This window comes from Arvicanthis niloticus, chromosome 14, assembly GCF_011762505.2.
Source record: "Arvicanthis niloticus isolate mArvNil1 chromosome 14, mArvNil1.pat.X, whole genome shotgun sequence".
Lineage (NCBI taxonomy): Eukaryota > Metazoa > Chordata > Mammalia > Rodentia > Muridae > Arvicanthis > Arvicanthis niloticus.
Window position 1 is genome coordinate 30,649,232 of NC_047671.1, and position 17,836 is coordinate 30,667,067.

Genomic DNA, 17,836 nt, shown 5'->3' on the forward strand with positions numbered 1-17,836 from the left:
ATGGGATGTGATAGCCTCTCACCCTGAGGTTTTGACTGGTTTGCTTTTAATTCAGTTGTCAATTTGAGGAATTATGGGAGAAATCATTTCAAACTGTGTCAACACCGACAGCGTAACTATAGCAACTGAAGTGCTTTCTGAATGGAAGACAACTGGTCTTTGAGACCCAACTTCAAAGTTAATTCCCTCCTACTATTTCTCGAGCCTGAGACTCCTGTATTCTTTTTTTTTTTCTATAAAGAAGTAAAATTCTGTCCTTTTGTTCTTATAGATGCAGCTTGCCCAAGAGGGTTTGCCAGGATCAAAGGTGTGACTTGTGAAGGTGGGTGTGACTCGTGAATGAAAGATACTACTATTCACTGAAGGTTGCAAGTGGCTAGTCACTGTTCTCAAGACCCTTGAGATTTCAGTTTAAAATCACTCCGGGTAATCAACACAGTGCACTTAGGAAATAGCTTTGAGCTTCCCCCTTTCTCATCTTCATACAGCTGAGGAAATTTCATAAGGAAGTCCCCCAGCCTTCAAGGCACAGAACAGCTGGCAAAGGAGCATGTCTGGGCTGCACTTTTATGGACCAGCAAGACTGCGGTCGTCTGCACAGCTGGTGCCCAGGAAAGCTGGTGGCTGCCTTGTGGAATTTTTTTTTTTTTTTTTTTTTTTTTTTTTTTTTTTTTTTTTTGCTTTAACTCAAGTAATAATCCACACCGTGTTGCAGATTGAACACACTACACAGGAAATGAGGCTACACCTGCTTTTTCTATTTGTGACATCTTTAACCTTCTGCTTACTGCGTTTCGCCCACAGACGTTAATGAATGTGAGGTGTTTCCTGGCGTCTGTCCAAATGGACGTTGTGTCAACAGCAAAGGCTCTTTCCACTGTGAATGCCCTGAAGGCCTTACTCTGGACGGTACTGGCCGTGTCTGTTTGGGTAAGATGAGCACTTTCCTGTCTGCATGCATGGAGCTAGCCATCAGCTCCTTTGTCCTTTGGGCGGTAGTCCAGTCCAAAACCAGAGTCTATACTTGAAAAATTGGCTTTAAATGAGATACTGTTTAAGGAGGAAAGCACTCCAAGGTATTAAAATATATGTTTTATTGAAATAGTTTAAAATGTTTTCGTGACTAAAAAAAAAGAAACTATCATTTAATCCTTAGTTTTTGATACTTTAAACAAGTTGAATTATTCACATAGAATTAATAGAAGAAGAAAACTAGGCATAATTTGAACCTAGAATTCAAAACATTACCATGTACCAGCTCACTGCAACTGGACTCTCCAGATAAAGGGGGGAGGGACAAAGGCATGTCAATCATTTTCTTAATGCTTTTTTTTTTCTTCTAAAGATCTAAAATGCACAGACTTGTTATCAACAATGTGAGGATGGTGGTTTGACCTTAGGCTCTATCAGGGCCATAGCTGAAATAATTTGAGTTTCATAATGGAAAAAGAAGCTCTCCTTTATTTTGCATTATATGTGAGCAAACATTTTTCTTTTAAAGACAACTTTTCCCAATAAGCTCTGGAATGGTGAAGCTGTATTTTACAAAACATTTTTTTAATGTCAGTTACTGTGTTTGTAACTTAAGAAGGTGGACAAAGAAGGAACAGTGGTAGCAAAGATATTCAAATGTTTAAATGTATCGATAGTATTTTTCCACTACTAGTTTAATAGTTAGCCCTGCAGTAGTACAGAGCTTAATTTACTATAACAGAGACTTCATTTTAAGTTAATTTTGACAGCATATTTAAGTCTGGATGGAAAGCAGTATTTTGGTTCATATGGAATCATTTAGAAAGCACATATTCAACATGGAAAATAATTTTGTATGTGGTTGACTTCCTTCTTTTGGATGTGTGCACGTCTGGGCACTTGTGTAGACGTTGGTACACTTAAGACTCGAGTCTCTCACAAGTCAATTCCTGCTTCTTCTCACGTTGCTCTCCAACTTCCCTTTGAGACTTGATCCCTCACTGAATCCAGATCTTTCCACTGTGGCTAGACTGGGTGGGCAATGAACACCCTTCCATCTTTTGTTCCCACCACCCCAGAGCTGAGGTCGCAGGTGTACACTACCATGCCTGGCTTATACAGAGATTTCTGGGAATCTGGACCCCAGTCCTCATTCTTACACAGCAAATCTTTGTCTTAGTGGCAAACCAAATACTGCATTCTTGAGCCTAGTACTTGATGAAAGATTTTGTTCCTTCTAACTTGTTCTAAATTGACTCCTTCTGAGGATGTAAGAACATTTCAGGGGGTTGGTGTGTGTCAGTGTGAAGATGCTGAGGACAGGTTAGTGATTAGTCACTGTATTAGAGCTTCATATAAATTAGGAATGTCATCTCGAGTGTCTGCTGGAGGTAAGCTGACGTAACTTAGTGAAGCACAATAAGAAGCAGTGGGCATTGTGGCAAACTCCCAAGTATACGTGCTGTTGGGTTCCAGGGTTCCATTATAGTTTTTTTGCAAGCCAATCAAAGTGTCTACTTAGGTAGACACTTCGGTTTTGTGGCCTTGTGCTCTGGCTATTTTAATTCTTGGTATAAATAGTGATATGAATCTTCATAATAAAGACACCAAGTTACCCTTCTCAAATATAAAGACTTTTTATATTCTTGGTTCCTGTAACCCATTGTTCCAGTTTATTACAGAATGACTTCCAAGCAGATGACTTCAGTGATCCTTGGGCCACCTAAATTTAACTAAAATTTAGTTATTAAATCTTTCGCATCTCGTGAAATTCCTCCTTCCCTAGTGGCAGTGCTGGGTGAAGCCAACTCGGAGCCCAGTGCTTGGGGAGTTGTACAGAGACTTTGAGATATGGCTAAGTGTGTGGTTTTTGCTTCCTATTACTGTTGACAGATGGCATGTAAGACTCAGAATGAGCCGGGTGGTGGTGGCGCACACCTTTAATCCCAGCAATTGGGAGGCAGAGGCAGGCGGATTTCTGAGTTCGAGGCTAGCCTGGTCTACAGAGTGAGTTTCAGGACAGCCAGAGCTACACAGAGAAACCCTGTCTCGAAAAACCAAAAAAAAAAAGACTCAGAATGAAACTTAACCATGCTCTCTCTTGAAGAATCATTTTCTTAGTTTTGATTCTTGGAAATGGGTGTTACTCAAGGTTAAAGACAGTTGCAGACGTTGATGCAACCTTTGATTGAGAACTTAAAATGCTCTGTATTGACAACTGAAGAGCAAACTTCTCTCTTCTTTACAGTGGCCTTTCCCTCTGTGAAGCCGTTTTCAAGCTCACTAATGATGTCATCCCTCAGGATACCTTCACCAACATCATTTTATTTAGCTATGAAAAATATTTCCTGAGCCTGTTGTCCATTTTTGTTGTTAAACAGTGTATGACTGTAGTTCCTCCACCCTCCATCTCTGTTGAACAACACGTGAGCCTATTGTCTGTAGATCATACTGGCTCAACCTGTTTATGGCTGTGTCCATTGCTGCTCTGAGTCTCTGAGTAACTCAGGCTAAGCACTAACACACAGTTTGGTACAGCTTAAAGTTAAGAGGAAAATGTTCATTCATTTAAACAAATGATTTGGCCCCTTTGGAGTAAAGAATTCAACATGTTTACATGACTCGGGACAAAACCCAAATGCAAAATTTGTAACAACAGAACAAAACCCAATCGAAGTAAAAGTATCATGTTTTAGTAAAGCAAATACTATAGATTTTACCAAGTTGCATACAGCAACCATTACTGTTTATGACTAGACCCTAACAGGACTAACTAGATGTTAACAGGACTGACTAGACCATAACAGGACTGACTAGGCCCTAACAGGACTGACTAGGCCATAACAGGACTAACTAGATGTTAACAGGACTGACTAGACTATAACAGGACTGACTAGGCCCTAACAGGACTGACTAGACTCTAGCAGGACTAACTAGATGTTAACAGGACTGACTAGACCATAACAGAACTGACTAGGACCTAACAAGACTGACTAGACCCTAACAGGACTGTCTAGACCATAACAGGACTGACTAGGTCCTAACAAGACTGACTAGACCCTAACAGGACTACTTAGACCCTAACGGGACTATCTAGACCCTAACAGGACTGACTAGACCCTAACAGGACTGCAAAATTACTTTAAGGTGGTGACAAAGAAGATTCCATTATTGAAATTATTGTTCTGATGTAAAAAATGTAAGAGAGTGATCATTTGCCAGGACATTTGGGGGGCTTCTTGTGAGAGTTAAGTAATCTAAGAGCCCACCTTCACTCTCCCTGCGTGACTGTCATCGTAGTCCATTCAAGATGGTGACAAACTGATTTCTCATTTTAAGTCTGTCTCCAGGCCTACCACCATCCACTGCTTTGTTAAGAGCGCTTTACCCAGCATGGCCACTGAGGAAGGAAGAATCTTTGGAGATGTAACGGTTTTAGCTAAGTACAGGTAGCCTGGGGCCCATGGTCTCTGAGGCACTAAGCAGGTATAGGATGTTCAGTGAGTGCTCCCACTCATGCTCAGACTACATGTGCACTCTTTATGCAGATATCCGTATGGAGCACTGCTTTCTGAAGTGGGATGAGGATGAGTGCATCCACCCTGTTCCTGGGAAGTTCCGCATGGACGCCTGCTGCTGTGCAGTCGGGGCAGCTTGGGGTACAGAGTGTGAAGAATGCCCCAAACCTGGCACCAAGGAATATGAGACCCTGTGCCCCCGGGGCCCAGGATTTGCTAACAGAGGGGACATCCTCACTGGGCGTCCATTTTACAAAGGTAAGTACAAGATGGTCTCTGGCCCACCATACTCACAGGGCACTCTCTACACTCTCTGAGAATTGGTTGAGTTTTCAACATATCATTTGTAGCTGACTTAAGATCCAAAACTATAAATTACATGTAAAAGACAGTGTTGGTAAAAAGCTGGGAAACAGAACAGTGATCATTCTGTTTCTCTTTCTGTCTCTGTACTTTTCTTTTGACATAACTTGAGGAGAGGCAGCTCTGCCTACTTCTTCAGCAGCAGAGAGATCTCTGTCCCTAATTATCTGTGTAAGCAACAGCCATATATACAGGAGTAAGACTTGGGTGACAGTGGAGCATCTCTTCCATGGTGGACACGTCCCTGTGCCATATCTGTAGCCACTGCAAACCCCGGGAGCTGTCCCTGTCTGTGGGTGCACAGTAATTGTCTATGGCGATCAATTTTTAAGTCGAGGTGATGGAGGTACTCACCCCTGTCAACCATCTCAGCAGTTGGTCCTCGCTCTGCTTACAGACATCAACGAGTGCAAAGCCTTTCCTGGGATGTGCACCTATGGGAAGTGCAGAAACACAATTGGAAGCTTCAAGTGTCGTTGCAATAATGGCTTTGCCCTGGACATGGAGGAGAGAAACTGTACCGGTAAGATTATTTTTCTCCATGAGTGAACCCCTTAGCTCTCTTGTTTGAATAATCTGCCTTCAAAAGTTCATCTTCTCAGTGAGAATGCAACGCCCCCCCCACACACACTCACTCTTTTCTTTTGCTGGACTTAAAAGCCAAGTCTCCAAATAACTGAGAGAGAGCTACAAGATAGCACAAAATTATTTTGGATAATTTGGATAGCAATTATTTTGGATGTAAAAATTATGATCTTCAAAACATATAAGTGCTAAAGCATATAGCCACTAAGAGTCTGTGCCTGTTATGTCGTATTTGAAGGAAATGCCAGGAATTGTCTTAGTGAGAGACATGTTTCCGCTTGTTTTCCTAGCCTGCAACCAGCACTCTTAACCACTTTGGATTGGAAAGAGATGAACGTAGAACTGTCTCTGTTTGATGGCATGTGATTTAGTGCAAATACTTGACCAGGAATTTCTGTGTAGAGTTGCCTGCATCCGTGTATGGAATTTCCAGGTGTACACTTTTCCCCTTTCTGACCTCTCACCTGGCCCTTCTTCATCATACTCATTAAAATGTCTCTCTTGCCTACTTCCTGTGCCTGCACAACCTGGACTATGCCTGGGTATTTCACAGCTGTCCTGTCTCAGCCACTCAAGTTCTTCTTTGTCTTGCTGCTCTGCCCCTCAGCCTTCATCCCCCTCACCATCAGCATCTCTTCTCTAGAAGGCCAACATCCACCCTCAACAGGGCCCTCACGGCTCCTTAGCAAACTCCTCCTTTAGCTTCCCAGAACTATTGAAACTTCTCCGTGCCTCTGAACTGCTGACATACCTTCATAGCTCTCCTTTCTTTATGTCTGTCCCCAGGCATCCTTTCTTCATGGAAGTCACTCTTCCACCCTCTTCCCTCCTCCAGTGTCAGAGAGCTACAGACTCTCCCTGTTTGAAGTTAACTCCTCTGTCTCTCCAGTCTCCTCCACTCCTGCTATAGGATAAGTCTCTGTGGGCTTGGTTATTCACCCTATCTTGTCCGTCTTCCGTCTCCCTTGAATTTTTCACAAGCGAAAGGTAATTCCTCAGCGTTGCCCCTGCCTGCCCTTGCCCCTCTCTCTGCCTGCTATCCTGCTTTCTGCCTTCTACTTCGTACCCTCTTCTAAGCCAACTATTCATTTTGCAGTTTTGACAGTTGCTGAATCATCTTGGCCATGGCCTAAGGTAACACCTCAGGTGATGTCTGAGAGTATTCTATCAGCTTTGCACCTAGAACAGGAGTGCAGGAAGAAGAGAGACTTTCCTCAATCGAGAGGTCTTGGTGTACATATCTGTTTCTGCTACATGGCAGACCTACTGGTGCCTTCCTAGCCATTGAATTTCCACAGCCAAATCCTTCATTTTTGCAAGTGTGGGGGTTTTCAGCCTGCTCCTCAAAAAATGCCATTTTTGACCCAGGCCATCCTGGACCTGTAATAGACAAAGCAGCTGAGGTTCTTCTAGCTCTAGCCTTGGCCCTTGTTTGTAATGTGCAATTAGACAAGGTTCTTAATCTCACAAACGAGCACCCTCCACTACAGGAGATAGTTATCAGTAGCACTGCCTTGTTTGAGAACAGAGAACGAATCCCCTGCAATGCGACTGGCTCCCATTCTTGTTAGCAGGGTGGCATTCTGGGTAATCAGGCCCATCCTTCCCACCTACGTTGATTGTCAGCCTCTGCAGCCAACCACTCGGCAACCTTCTGCTTCTGGAAAACCAGTGGCTCCCCATCTATGCACTTGTTTCTGCCTGTCTAGTTATTCCACATCTTAGAAGTTAGAATTTCTACACAACCTTCAGGTTCCGTCTGAAAGCCTTGCCTTTCAAAGTGCTAGCTCCTAGCACATACATGTACATACATGTACACTTCCTCCCTCATACATGTATAGCAGTGTGCATGTGCCACTGTTCTTAGGCTTGACTCCCTTTATTCTAGAGATGAGTCCTGCTATAGATGAGAAAACTAAGGGAAAGAAAATGGTTGAATTTTTCCAACACCCTGAAAGATGAAAGACTGGGCTGTACTCGGGCACCTTACCACAGAGGCCATACTTCTACCATGTGGTGCTCCCACAGCTGCACACTGACCCCAAACTGGCCCTTGTTTACCACAGGATTTCCTCCGTTCCCCTTAGGATGCCGAATAGCAGTCACCAGAAATTGAAAGGCCAATTGTGTCGGTGAGGTTTTTGTTTAAGGGAAAGCACTTTGGTGTTTTGGGGTATGGCTTAGTAACCGAGGAAATAAATAAAAACTGAAGGCAGGAATTGTGACTTATCCAACCAAAGTAAATGTGCGAGTTCTCCATTGATAGCCTATACAGAAAGACTTAAATTTCAATTCATCAAGAGACAATGAGCCCGGTGTGTTGGCATGCGCCTTTAATTCAGCATTTGGCAGGTAGAGACAGGTGGATCGCTGCGAGTTCCTCATCTATGTAGGATGTTCCAGGCCAGTCTGAGACACAGTAAGACCCGCCTTAATAAATCAATCAACATTTTAAAATGAAACAAGACAGTGGCAGACGTTTCTTTTATTGTGACTTTTTTAAAAAAATATAGCTCATATTTTCTTAAACGTCTTTTGTGGAGATTCAATTCCCAAACTGAAAATATGTTACGGTGTGAGAGATTTCTCCAAACTTTCTGTGGGTGCCCATACATTACTAATGATTCTAACAGTAATAGAGCAAACATAGCAACATAGGCACACATAGTTTTTTGGTTTTTGGTTTTTGGTTTTTTTAGAAAGTTGGGTAGTTAAGCACTTCTCCAACTGTGTCACAGATCGCATAACAGGTTGACTCCAAGGCCCTGTTATGTCTGCATGCTCTCTGGCTGGAGGAGTGTGCTGTGTCTGCCTTGGGGACTACCTCTCTGTGTCCTGTCAGCCAGCCCCGCTCAGCATCGGGGAGGGGGGGGCTCTGTGCTGCTTAGCACAGTGTTCCCTGTGCACATGCTCACACTCTTGCCTGGGGTAGCCAATGAACAGACTGGGGTAGCAGAATGAACAGCCTCCACGAATTGCTGTGGCTTCCTCCCACGTGAGCACACGGCCTCCTCACATGGGCCACATAGGAGTTGTGTGGTCTGTTCTCTATCACTACATCTAAGCCACAAAGAGAAGGCCACATTTCAGAATTCAAAGACACACAGGCCCCACCTGCCGGTTGACCATGACAGTTTTGACAGTTGGAGAAAGGAATGTGCCTGATGAAGGCCTGGTCCCCTCCATCCTGTCTCTTCAGAAAATTTCTTCCTACTCTCAGCCCCAATTTCCCTAAATCTCAAATGTACAGTGCTCTCACCTAGAAGGCCCCGTCCCTCCAGCGCTCTCTTACCTCATTCTGTATTTTTCTTGTTTTTTTTTTTTTTCTTCTTTTGAACGCGGGGGCCAGACATCGATGAGTGCAGGATCTCCCCTGACCTCTGTGGCAGTGGCATCTGTGTCAATACGCCAGGCAGCTTTGAATGCGAGTGCTTTGAGGGCTACGAGAGCGGTTTCATGATGATGAAGAATTGCATGGGTAAGCGTGGCCAGACCCTCCTGGCTGGCCTGGAACCTGACAACTATATGCTCATCATGCTGTACCTCTGCTGGCTTCAGGGCTGTGGCAGCACCCTTGACAGGGCGTGTGCTGAGAATAAAGGCCTACAGAATCCCTTCCCTGGGCTGGAAACAACACACAGACTACCCAGGGTGCATTTATTTAAAATGGATAACCTTGTGCTGACCCCAGATTTGTGTTCTTCCTTGCCAGTGCCATGAGAGCTCTGTCTTTACAGTTGTGATATTGAAAAATGTTTGTGTCACTATTTCATATGAGTGACTTATGGGACTTAACACATACGATGTTGCTGCTCTAAGGGATCCAATGTTTGCACATTGTAACGGGGCATTGTCCCCTACAGTGAGCTGGGCTGGACTCATGGCTATCTTGGGCTGCATGCAGCCAAGGGCCACAGGTTGAACACCCCAACTGTAAACATTCAGGAGTTTTAGAAATTTTTTTTTTGTGTAGTTGGATTCAATCTAAAAACATGAAAATGGCTGAGAACAACATATGAATGCAAGTCTATGGTGATATAAAGAAAAAAGTTACATTGACCACTTCTTATGAGCCATTATTTTGTACATGAAATTTTTTCACTAATTTACTATAGTAAGAGTAGAAGTTACTTAATTTTTATGTTGAAACAAAAGGTAAAGCTTAGCCCACTTCTGATTGGGTGTGTCTTTATGTTTACATCACACACCTGCCTTCTTAATGGCCCTTCTCCCATACTATATGTGTAAATATATTTTCCTCAGGGTGCTTTAATGAATCTCACGTTTTTACCTTTCAGACATTGACGAATGTGAACGTAACCCTCTCCTTTGTAGGGGTGGCACCTGCGTGAACACTGAGGGAAGCTTTCAGTGTGACTGCCCACTGGGACACGAGCTGTCGCCGTCCCGTGAGGACTGTGTAGGTGAGATTTCCCCCTTCCAAGAAAGAAAGGAAGGAAGGAAGGAAGGAAGGAAGGAAGGAAGGAAGGAAGGAAGGAAGGAAGGAAATCCAGTGTGTACAATGGGTGAAAATCAGAAGTCACCTCTAGTGAACGCATTGCCCTGTGGCTCACGACAACTTGGAAATCCGAATTCCCACTGTCTGGTTTCTAGAATGTTGGGCACTGGGCTGCTTTCTGTGGAAAGACCTCTGCAAGGTCGTAGGCTTCATCGTCCAGGCAGGGTTGTGAGTCATCTGTCCAGGACACTTCCTGGACAGTTGCTGTCCTGTCCGTACACCTGTTTACTCCCTGTTCCCTCTCTGCTCTGGCAGAGTATATGTAAACCCAGGTCTACTCACCCATGTGTGACTACGAGAGCTCTCTTGGCACTCCAAGACTTCTCAAGGTCTCCCTACTAGAACCAAGTTCAGGAAGATGCCCGGAATGTGTTCGGGCGTTTCCTCATTCCTGTTCTGACGTGTAAATCCTCCACACGATGATTACCATGGTCTAGTACACTTGCTGTCCAGCCAGGCGGCATCGTCTTCAGGAGAGCTCTTCCTTAGGACAGTTTTGAGCATAGCTCTTCAGTGCACATATATTTATTTACAAGCCAGATAGATTTCTGTGCTGGTACATGAAGTGAACATTAAATAACACGCTAAGCAGACATTTTCAGAAAGATAGATTTAAAGTTTTAAGTATTTTTTTTTTTTAATTTTGATAACAGAGCAAAAGACGATTTTACACTGGGGATTGAAAAATCCATGGCTGGACATGCAGCAGTATAGTGATTCAGAAAACCACGCCTGAGTCCAATTTGCTGTTGCTTAGAGTTCATCAACCTTATGGCAAATAAATAAATAAATAAATAAATAAAAATAAATAGATAAAATTACCCTTCAGAGGGGCAATATATATTATAAAATAAATGCTTTGTAGTATCTGTACCTAATAAATAAATAAATATAAGCATAAATTTATATAGCGTAATCTTTACCTAAGTGTGTGAGTCCTAAATAATGTCTTGTTACATCTAGTTACTGTCTGTGGTCACGATGTCTAACTTGTATTCATTCTGATGAGTATTTTATCTATAGAAATGGATCAGTCTGCCATCTTTCTGGGTGTTCTCTAAGAATTTACTAATTTATTTTACATACTTTTGCATGACTTTTAAAAAAAAAAAAGAAAAGAAAAAAAAAAAGGTATTTGTCCATCTTGTAAGGGTCAGATTGTTTTAAAGTAAGAGTTGCGGACTGAAAAATCCACCTGTGCAGGCACATAAACAGCTCAGTGAAAACATACATGAGGGTCTTACTGCCGTGTCTCTCTTCCCTGGGACGGCTGTCTTCCTTCGGGATAAGTTGTGTAGGCCGCACCCAAACAGCTATTGAAGACCATGTGAGTGCAACAGTATAAACTCATAAAATAGTAATAAGCTCTCTGACATAGAGATTACTAGGTACTCTAGCTATGTATTTGTAATTTAAATCAAATAACATTAAAAATTGCTCAGTTGTATTCTGTCCATTTCAAGGGCTAGTAAAAAACATACAGTTCCGTTCTGGAAACTCTAGACAGAGAAGGAAATGCTTCCAACACAACAGAAAGATCTGGTGTCAGTGAATAGAGGCCCATATATTTTCACCACATAGCCCAGGTTAGCCTGTTTCCTACTCAGGCTACTCACCTCTTTGGTGAAGCCTGCTCCTAAAGGCTCTTGCAATCATGCTCTGGTATAAAGCGTGGCTCTGTTTGCCTTTCACAGATATTAACGAGTGCTCGTTGAGCGATAATCTCTGTAGAAATGGCAAATGCGTGAACATGATCGGAACCTATCAGTGCTCTTGCAATCCTGGATACCAGGCCACGCCAGACCGCCAGGGCTGTACAGGTAAGGGTGGGCCATGTGGGTCTGCATCTCCCAGCTCTCTGATCATCAAGCTCCCTCACCAAATACATCCTATAAATGAATGTAAGCAGGGGTCCCGTAGATTTGTTGGCTTTACAGAAAACTCACTGCCCCATCATAAAAAAGTGCTCCAAACCCCATACGTACTATATTCCTGAGTTCTTCCCTCCTCACATGGTAGACTAAATAGAATGCTACATGAAAGGAAGTAAAGGGGATTTAAGGAAGAATGGTGGTTTAATCTTGAATCAATACAAATAGAAATGCAGACAAATCCAAAGTTAGTCAGTCATTATCTAAAAGAAGACGCGCCAGCCATTCCCTTGCCTGGGTGTGGACGTGGCATTTAACGCGCTTGTGTAATGCCTGCACAGATATCGATGAGTGTATGATAATGAACGGGGGCTGTGACACCCAGTGCACCAACTCCGAAGGAAGCTACGAATGCAGCTGCAGCGAGGGGTACGCACTGATGCCGGACGGACGGTCGTGTGCAGGTATGGCCAAGATCAAAAAATGTGCATGCCACGGCTGTTGTATTGCAAACGTGGCTCCAGACGTTGTTGATTAGAGCTGCGTGGAGAAAGTGTACCAGGGTTCCTGCTTTGACCGGAGGCTTCCTTTGTGTCATCAGATATTGATGAGTGTGAAAATAACCCTGACATCTGTGATGGTGGCCAGTGCACCAACATCCCTGGGGAGTATCGCTGCCTCTGCTACGATGGCTTCATGGCTTCAATGGACATGAAAACGTGCATCGGTGGGTATCGGAAACCAGTGGTAATTTTTTCTTGTTCTTTCTTCTTAAGACCTTCATACAGAGTGGAATATAATCATATTTACCCCATCTCCATCTCTTCCCATATCTCCTCAAACATGTCTCCCTCCCAACCTTGTCTGTTTGTTTTGGGCCTCTGAGTCCAGTTTGTGCTGTCTGTTTGTACATGGGTGTAGGGACACCCACTGGAGCTCAGGAATCCTACTACTGGCCACATCCTCCAAAAAGGAATGGTTCTTCCTCCCTCAGCAACTCTCTACTGACCGTAGCTCCTCAGTAGAGTCTGGGACCTCAAAATCAAGTATCTAACATATGCTGCCATTGTAGCTGGCTCTACCTTGTGCAGGTCTTGTGCAGGTAACCACAGCTCCTGTGAATCCATAAATGTGATAACCACCTTAAGTGCAGAAGATAACATGTCATAGCACTCCTCCCCAGCAAATTCTGATTTGATACATGCATGAACACACATAAACATGGAGAGAGGGCTTTTCCAGTGTTACTTTGAAAATCCAAGCCATTTTGCCAGATCTGCAAAATCTGAGGAGGAAGAATTATTTCAGAAACCCTTTAAAGGCACATAGATATTTACTCTGCAAGACAGATCCTTCAAGTGAACTACGTTTTAAATTTTGTCGGTTCATCTCAGCCCTGTGTTGACATTCAGTTTAAAAGGTGGTTTTGAAATTACGGTGACAGACAATAGTAACCAGACCATGCAATGTGTTTTCCAGATGTGAACGAGTGCGACTTGAATCCCAACATCTGCATGTTTGGGGAATGCGAGAACACGAAGGGCTCTTTCATTTGCCACTGCCAGCTGGGATACTCAGTGAAGAAGGGGACCACGGGATGCACAGGTAGGATTCCACCCATGTCCGTCCGCTTGGCTTCAGCCTCAGCGGTTTCATAGGCTGACATCATTCCAGCAATCAGCATCCCAAGACCCAGCCAAGCAGGACATTCCTGCCAGTTTGATCTGTTAACTGGCTCTTAGCTATGCAGTGCACACTGCCTGAGCCACCCAGGAGGGAGGAAGGAGTGAAGAGTATGCTCGGCTTCTGATGGATCTTGCAACATCATTCAGTAGCTCGGCTTGATGGCAGCCCAAGTGGAGGGCCCATGTAAAGTAGGAAATGAAAGCAGTGGTCTTCAGCCTTCCTGATGCTGCAGCCCTGTAATACAGCTCCTCATATTGTGGCGACCCCCAACCATAAGGTTTTTTTGGTTGGTTGGTTTTGTTTGTTTGTTTGTTTTTTGAGACAGGGTTTCTCTGTGTAGCCCTGGCTGTCCTGGAACTCACTCTGTAGACCAGGCTGGCCTCGAACTCAGAAATCCGCCTGCCTCTGCCTCCCAAGTGCTGGGATTAAAGGCATGCGCCACCACTGCCCCACTCAACCATAAGTTTTTGTTGATACCTCATAACTGTAATTTTGCTACTGTCAATGAATGAATCGTAATATAAATATCTGTGTGTTCCAGTGTCTTAGGCGACTCTTACGAAAGGGTCATTGTCAATGCCAAAGGGGTCATGAACCACAGGCTGAGAACCAGTGGCTTAAAAGATCCAAAGTTTCATTTGTCTTGCAATGTTAAGTTGATAACACATCCTAAGGTTCTATTTGGACATTTACTGCCTTGCTTCAATGGTTTCTCATCTCTTCTTTCTCCTTCCTCTCTCTCTCTTCTCTCTCTCTCTCTCTCTCTCTCTCTCTCTCTCTCTCTCTCTCTCTCTCTCTCTCTCTCTCTCCCCAGTTACCGCTCTCTCTTCACTCCTCTTGCTCACTCCATGCACTTTATCTTCTGTCTCCTTTTTGACTCTTTAGTTTTATTCCTCACATACAGATGGGACTAGTAGATGTCAATCAAGGTGTGAGCTACTTGTCCCTTGCATGGTTTCTTTAAGGTCCCTGTGTGGAATTTTGCTCGAGGCTTCAGTGAGGAGCTCAGGCTACAGCAAACCCTTTAGCTGACCATCCAGGATGATGTGGACAGGTCTGTCCTGTGATCATTACTAAAAAACAGGATCGAAGCCAGTAGTGTCTTCAGTACCCATTCAGCAGTGGCAGCTTGCAGCCAGTGAACTCTTAGAACACACAAATCACATTCTAGAAAGCTTTGGGGGACCCAACATACCTAGCTTGTATGAGTGTATATGTTATGTATACACACATCTACACAATTGTGTATTGCTTTGCAGTGAGGATACGTTGCAAGAAGTGGGCCCTTAGATGGTTTCATTGCCATGTTAACATCAAAACCCATAATTATCCAAGCACAGCTGCACGTCTAGGTATTATAAGCTTAGGGGACCGTTGTAATGTCCTTGGTCTGCCATTGACCAAACTATCATTAGGCTGCACGCGACTGTGTATACCTGAATAGGTCACACATGTGTATTTCTGTATAATTGTTATGAATATAAACACATGCTGGAAAGCATTGGTCGAATTCCAAATCACATCCACAGAGAACATTCTTCACATATTCTCAGATAAGAATGAAAAAAAAAAAAAAGCATACACATGAGTGACCATTTACAAAATCTCTAAATATATATATATACAGTCCTGAAGTCCTGATTTGTGGGTGCTGGAAATTAAACATAGATGCTCGCACATGCTAAGCAAGCATTGTACCACTGAACCACATTATGGTAGTGACTTTTAAAATGAAGGGTGGCTTTCTTTTAATGTCATCCTTATCTTCATAAAAATATGTGATAAATACTAATAGAAAGGAACAGCAGAGTCTTTCGCAAAATCTCTCCCGAAATGCGTGTCTCCAATATTCTTCCCACAGAGTTTTGTCTGGGCCTTTGTGACATGTGGGGGCTGCCACTTAGATCCAGGGACAACAGCTGCACTTTCTCATTCCAGGAGGAAATGGCTAGCAAGTTCCTGTAAGGAAGGGTTTGTTTGGTCATGATCGTGAAGTTATACGTCTTACTGAAATAAAAAAGAATTAAAGACAAAAGGCAGTATTAGTGCTTTCTCTGTACAGTCTCCTGTTTATCCGAAACGGTTGTCTTTTCAGAAACGTACTTGAAAGTAGAATTAACCAGCTCATGCTTTCTCTCCTTTACCTTTCTCTTCTTAACCCTGGTTTCTCAGATGTGGACGAGTGTGAAATTGGCGCCCATAACTGCGACATGCACGCCTCGTGTCTGAATGTCCCTGGAAGCTTCAAATGCAGCTGCCGAGAAGGCTGGGTGGGAAATGGCATCAAATGCATTGGTGAGTTTGCAGGCAGAAAGACCCTTCTGGAAGGACCAGTGTCATTACTGACTATTCTTTGCACACTTGTTGACCCACACATCTCCAGCAGGAACTTGCTCCTCACTGTCCATTTAGACTCCCGTAAATCAAATCTGTCTTTGGTCGTAGGGATCATTCCTGCCTGAGTGTTTCCTCAGCCCTTAATATAAATGGTCCAATTACAACAGGATGCTTTGGCATCTGCCTCTTCATGCATGTTGCTCGGTAAAAATTATCTGATGTGCAGCCAGTGATCTAAACAACTGTAACGTGAAAAATGGCTGATGTGTTTTCCCGGTCTTCACCCAGAGCCATCAGTGTGGGGTGAGAGCCAGTAAAGTCAATAGAGAACACAGAGGGGTTTCTCACGCGGCCTTGGGATGGGAGTAAGCGAACAGCCCTTAACAGATAGGATCGTTCTTGCAGGCAACACTGAGTATTTTCTTGAGTTCTAAGAAGTCTAACTTGAAAGGGGAGAATAGGGAAATCTTTTTCCCTAAGTTCTTCAATTCTTGAACTGAAACCTAATAGAAGCCTGTAGAGCCCCAAGGCAGAAGACTGGACTATACCCTGGGTGTCATTCATAGAACTGCTTAATATGCTCATGCTGTAACAGTAAAGACTATTTCCAGGTGGTAACAATTACCCAGGTCAATTTGAAATAGAAAGAAAAAAAAGCCGTCTGAGCTGACCTTCCTATGACGACACAGTAGTAAAAGCTTATGGGCCCACAGTAAGGAGTAAAACAGGCACCCTTAATATCTCTCACCAATAATGTGAATTAATTTGAATAAAACCTGCCTATCCTGCCAAGTGTTTCATACTTGTCAAATATTTAATGCCAATTTACAGAATATGTATCATCATAGTTTCCAAATGACTTCTCTGTGAAACACCCTCTGTCGGGCTTCCCCCTGGTCTAAAGGAAGCCCTTTTTCAGGCCAGCCATCCCCACTAGCATAATCTCATGACTTTCCATGCCTGTCCTCATTCCCATTTTGTTTGTTTGTTTGTTTGGTTTGGTTTGTTTTTTGTTTTTTGTTTTTTTTTTCTCTTGTCCCATGTGCCTGCTAGTTTTTTGTTGTTGTTGTTTTGGTTTGGGTTTTGTTTTGTTTTGGGGGGGGGTTGTTGTTTTGTTCCCATTTAGGTTCTTTATGTCAATCTGTCAGTCTGGCTATCACATGACTGCCAGCCCCACAAGGAGATTACAGGATTCAGGGACCTGTGCTCCTATACCAGTCCCGGTCCCTCCTTGCCATCTTCATCCTGTGCTCAGTCATTTACTTCCCCTCCCCTCACTCCTCCTACCTGCTCTGCCCTCCTCTTCCTCCCCCTCCTTCCATCTGTCCCCTTCTCTCTGGATTGATCCTCTTCCCCTCCTTCCTCCCCCTTTTCCCTCTTTCCTTCTCCCCCTCCCTCCTCCATATTCACTCCATGATCCTCCTGCAATTTAAATATTTAAAGTGGCAGAACCCTTAAGCCTCTTCACAATTTAACTCACTTTAGGAGAAGCAGCATCTTCTAGCTCAGCTGACACTGCCCTTCCCCTGTACTGGGCTTTGCTGTAATGTCATATCCTGTACCTTTCCTCTTTAGTGGCCCTGTGAGTGCTGCTCTCTGTGAGAAGCCATCTTTTCTCCTGTTCACTGAGGTCACGCTTCCTCATCCTTGGAAGAGGGCATCTGAGGCTGACTAAAAAGTACTTCTTCAATGGGCCTCCCTTGTTCCCTGCAATCTAGGTTAGGTTATTTCTGTAATCTTTTTAGTAATACATAGAAGAGCATGTAATTGTCTCTTTTCTGTATTTGACATCCATCTTTTCTGATAGCCTGTTAGTTCCATGAGATCAAGAACTATGCGTCTCTTCCCTTCTTACAAAATAAATTTAAAACTATATGCTGATTCCGTCTTGTGAAGATCATTGTTATCTTAAACAAATCCTCTTCCAGCAATAAAGGAACCAGTAGTAAAAGCCTCGAGATAGCTGGAGGTCAGAGTGAAATCTG

The 17,836-nt window shown here is 43.6% G+C and overlaps 1 protein-coding gene across 1 annotated transcript in view; it reads left to right on the plus strand.

The window, feature by feature from the left end:
• The window catches only part of Fbn2 (fibrillin 2), a 208,441-nt gene that overhangs the window by 136,121 nt on the left and 54,484 nt on the right, over positions 1-17,836 (plus strand). Inside the window, exons 22-32 of the mRNA XM_034518514.2 lie at positions 272-322; positions 805-930; positions 4,521-4,748; positions 5,251-5,376; positions 8,788-8,916; positions 9,737-9,862; positions 11,652-11,777; positions 12,170-12,292; positions 12,430-12,555; positions 13,308-13,433; positions 15,687-15,809. Of these exons, the coding sequence (XP_034374405.1) occupies positions 272-322; positions 805-930; positions 4,521-4,748; positions 5,251-5,376; positions 8,788-8,916; positions 9,737-9,862; positions 11,652-11,777; positions 12,170-12,292; positions 12,430-12,555; positions 13,308-13,433; positions 15,687-15,809 (1,410 nt within the window). The remainder of the gene's footprint in view (positions 1-271; positions 323-804; positions 931-4,520; positions 4,749-5,250; positions 5,377-8,787; positions 8,917-9,736; positions 9,863-11,651; positions 11,778-12,169; positions 12,293-12,429; positions 12,556-13,307; positions 13,434-15,686; positions 15,810-17,836) is intronic.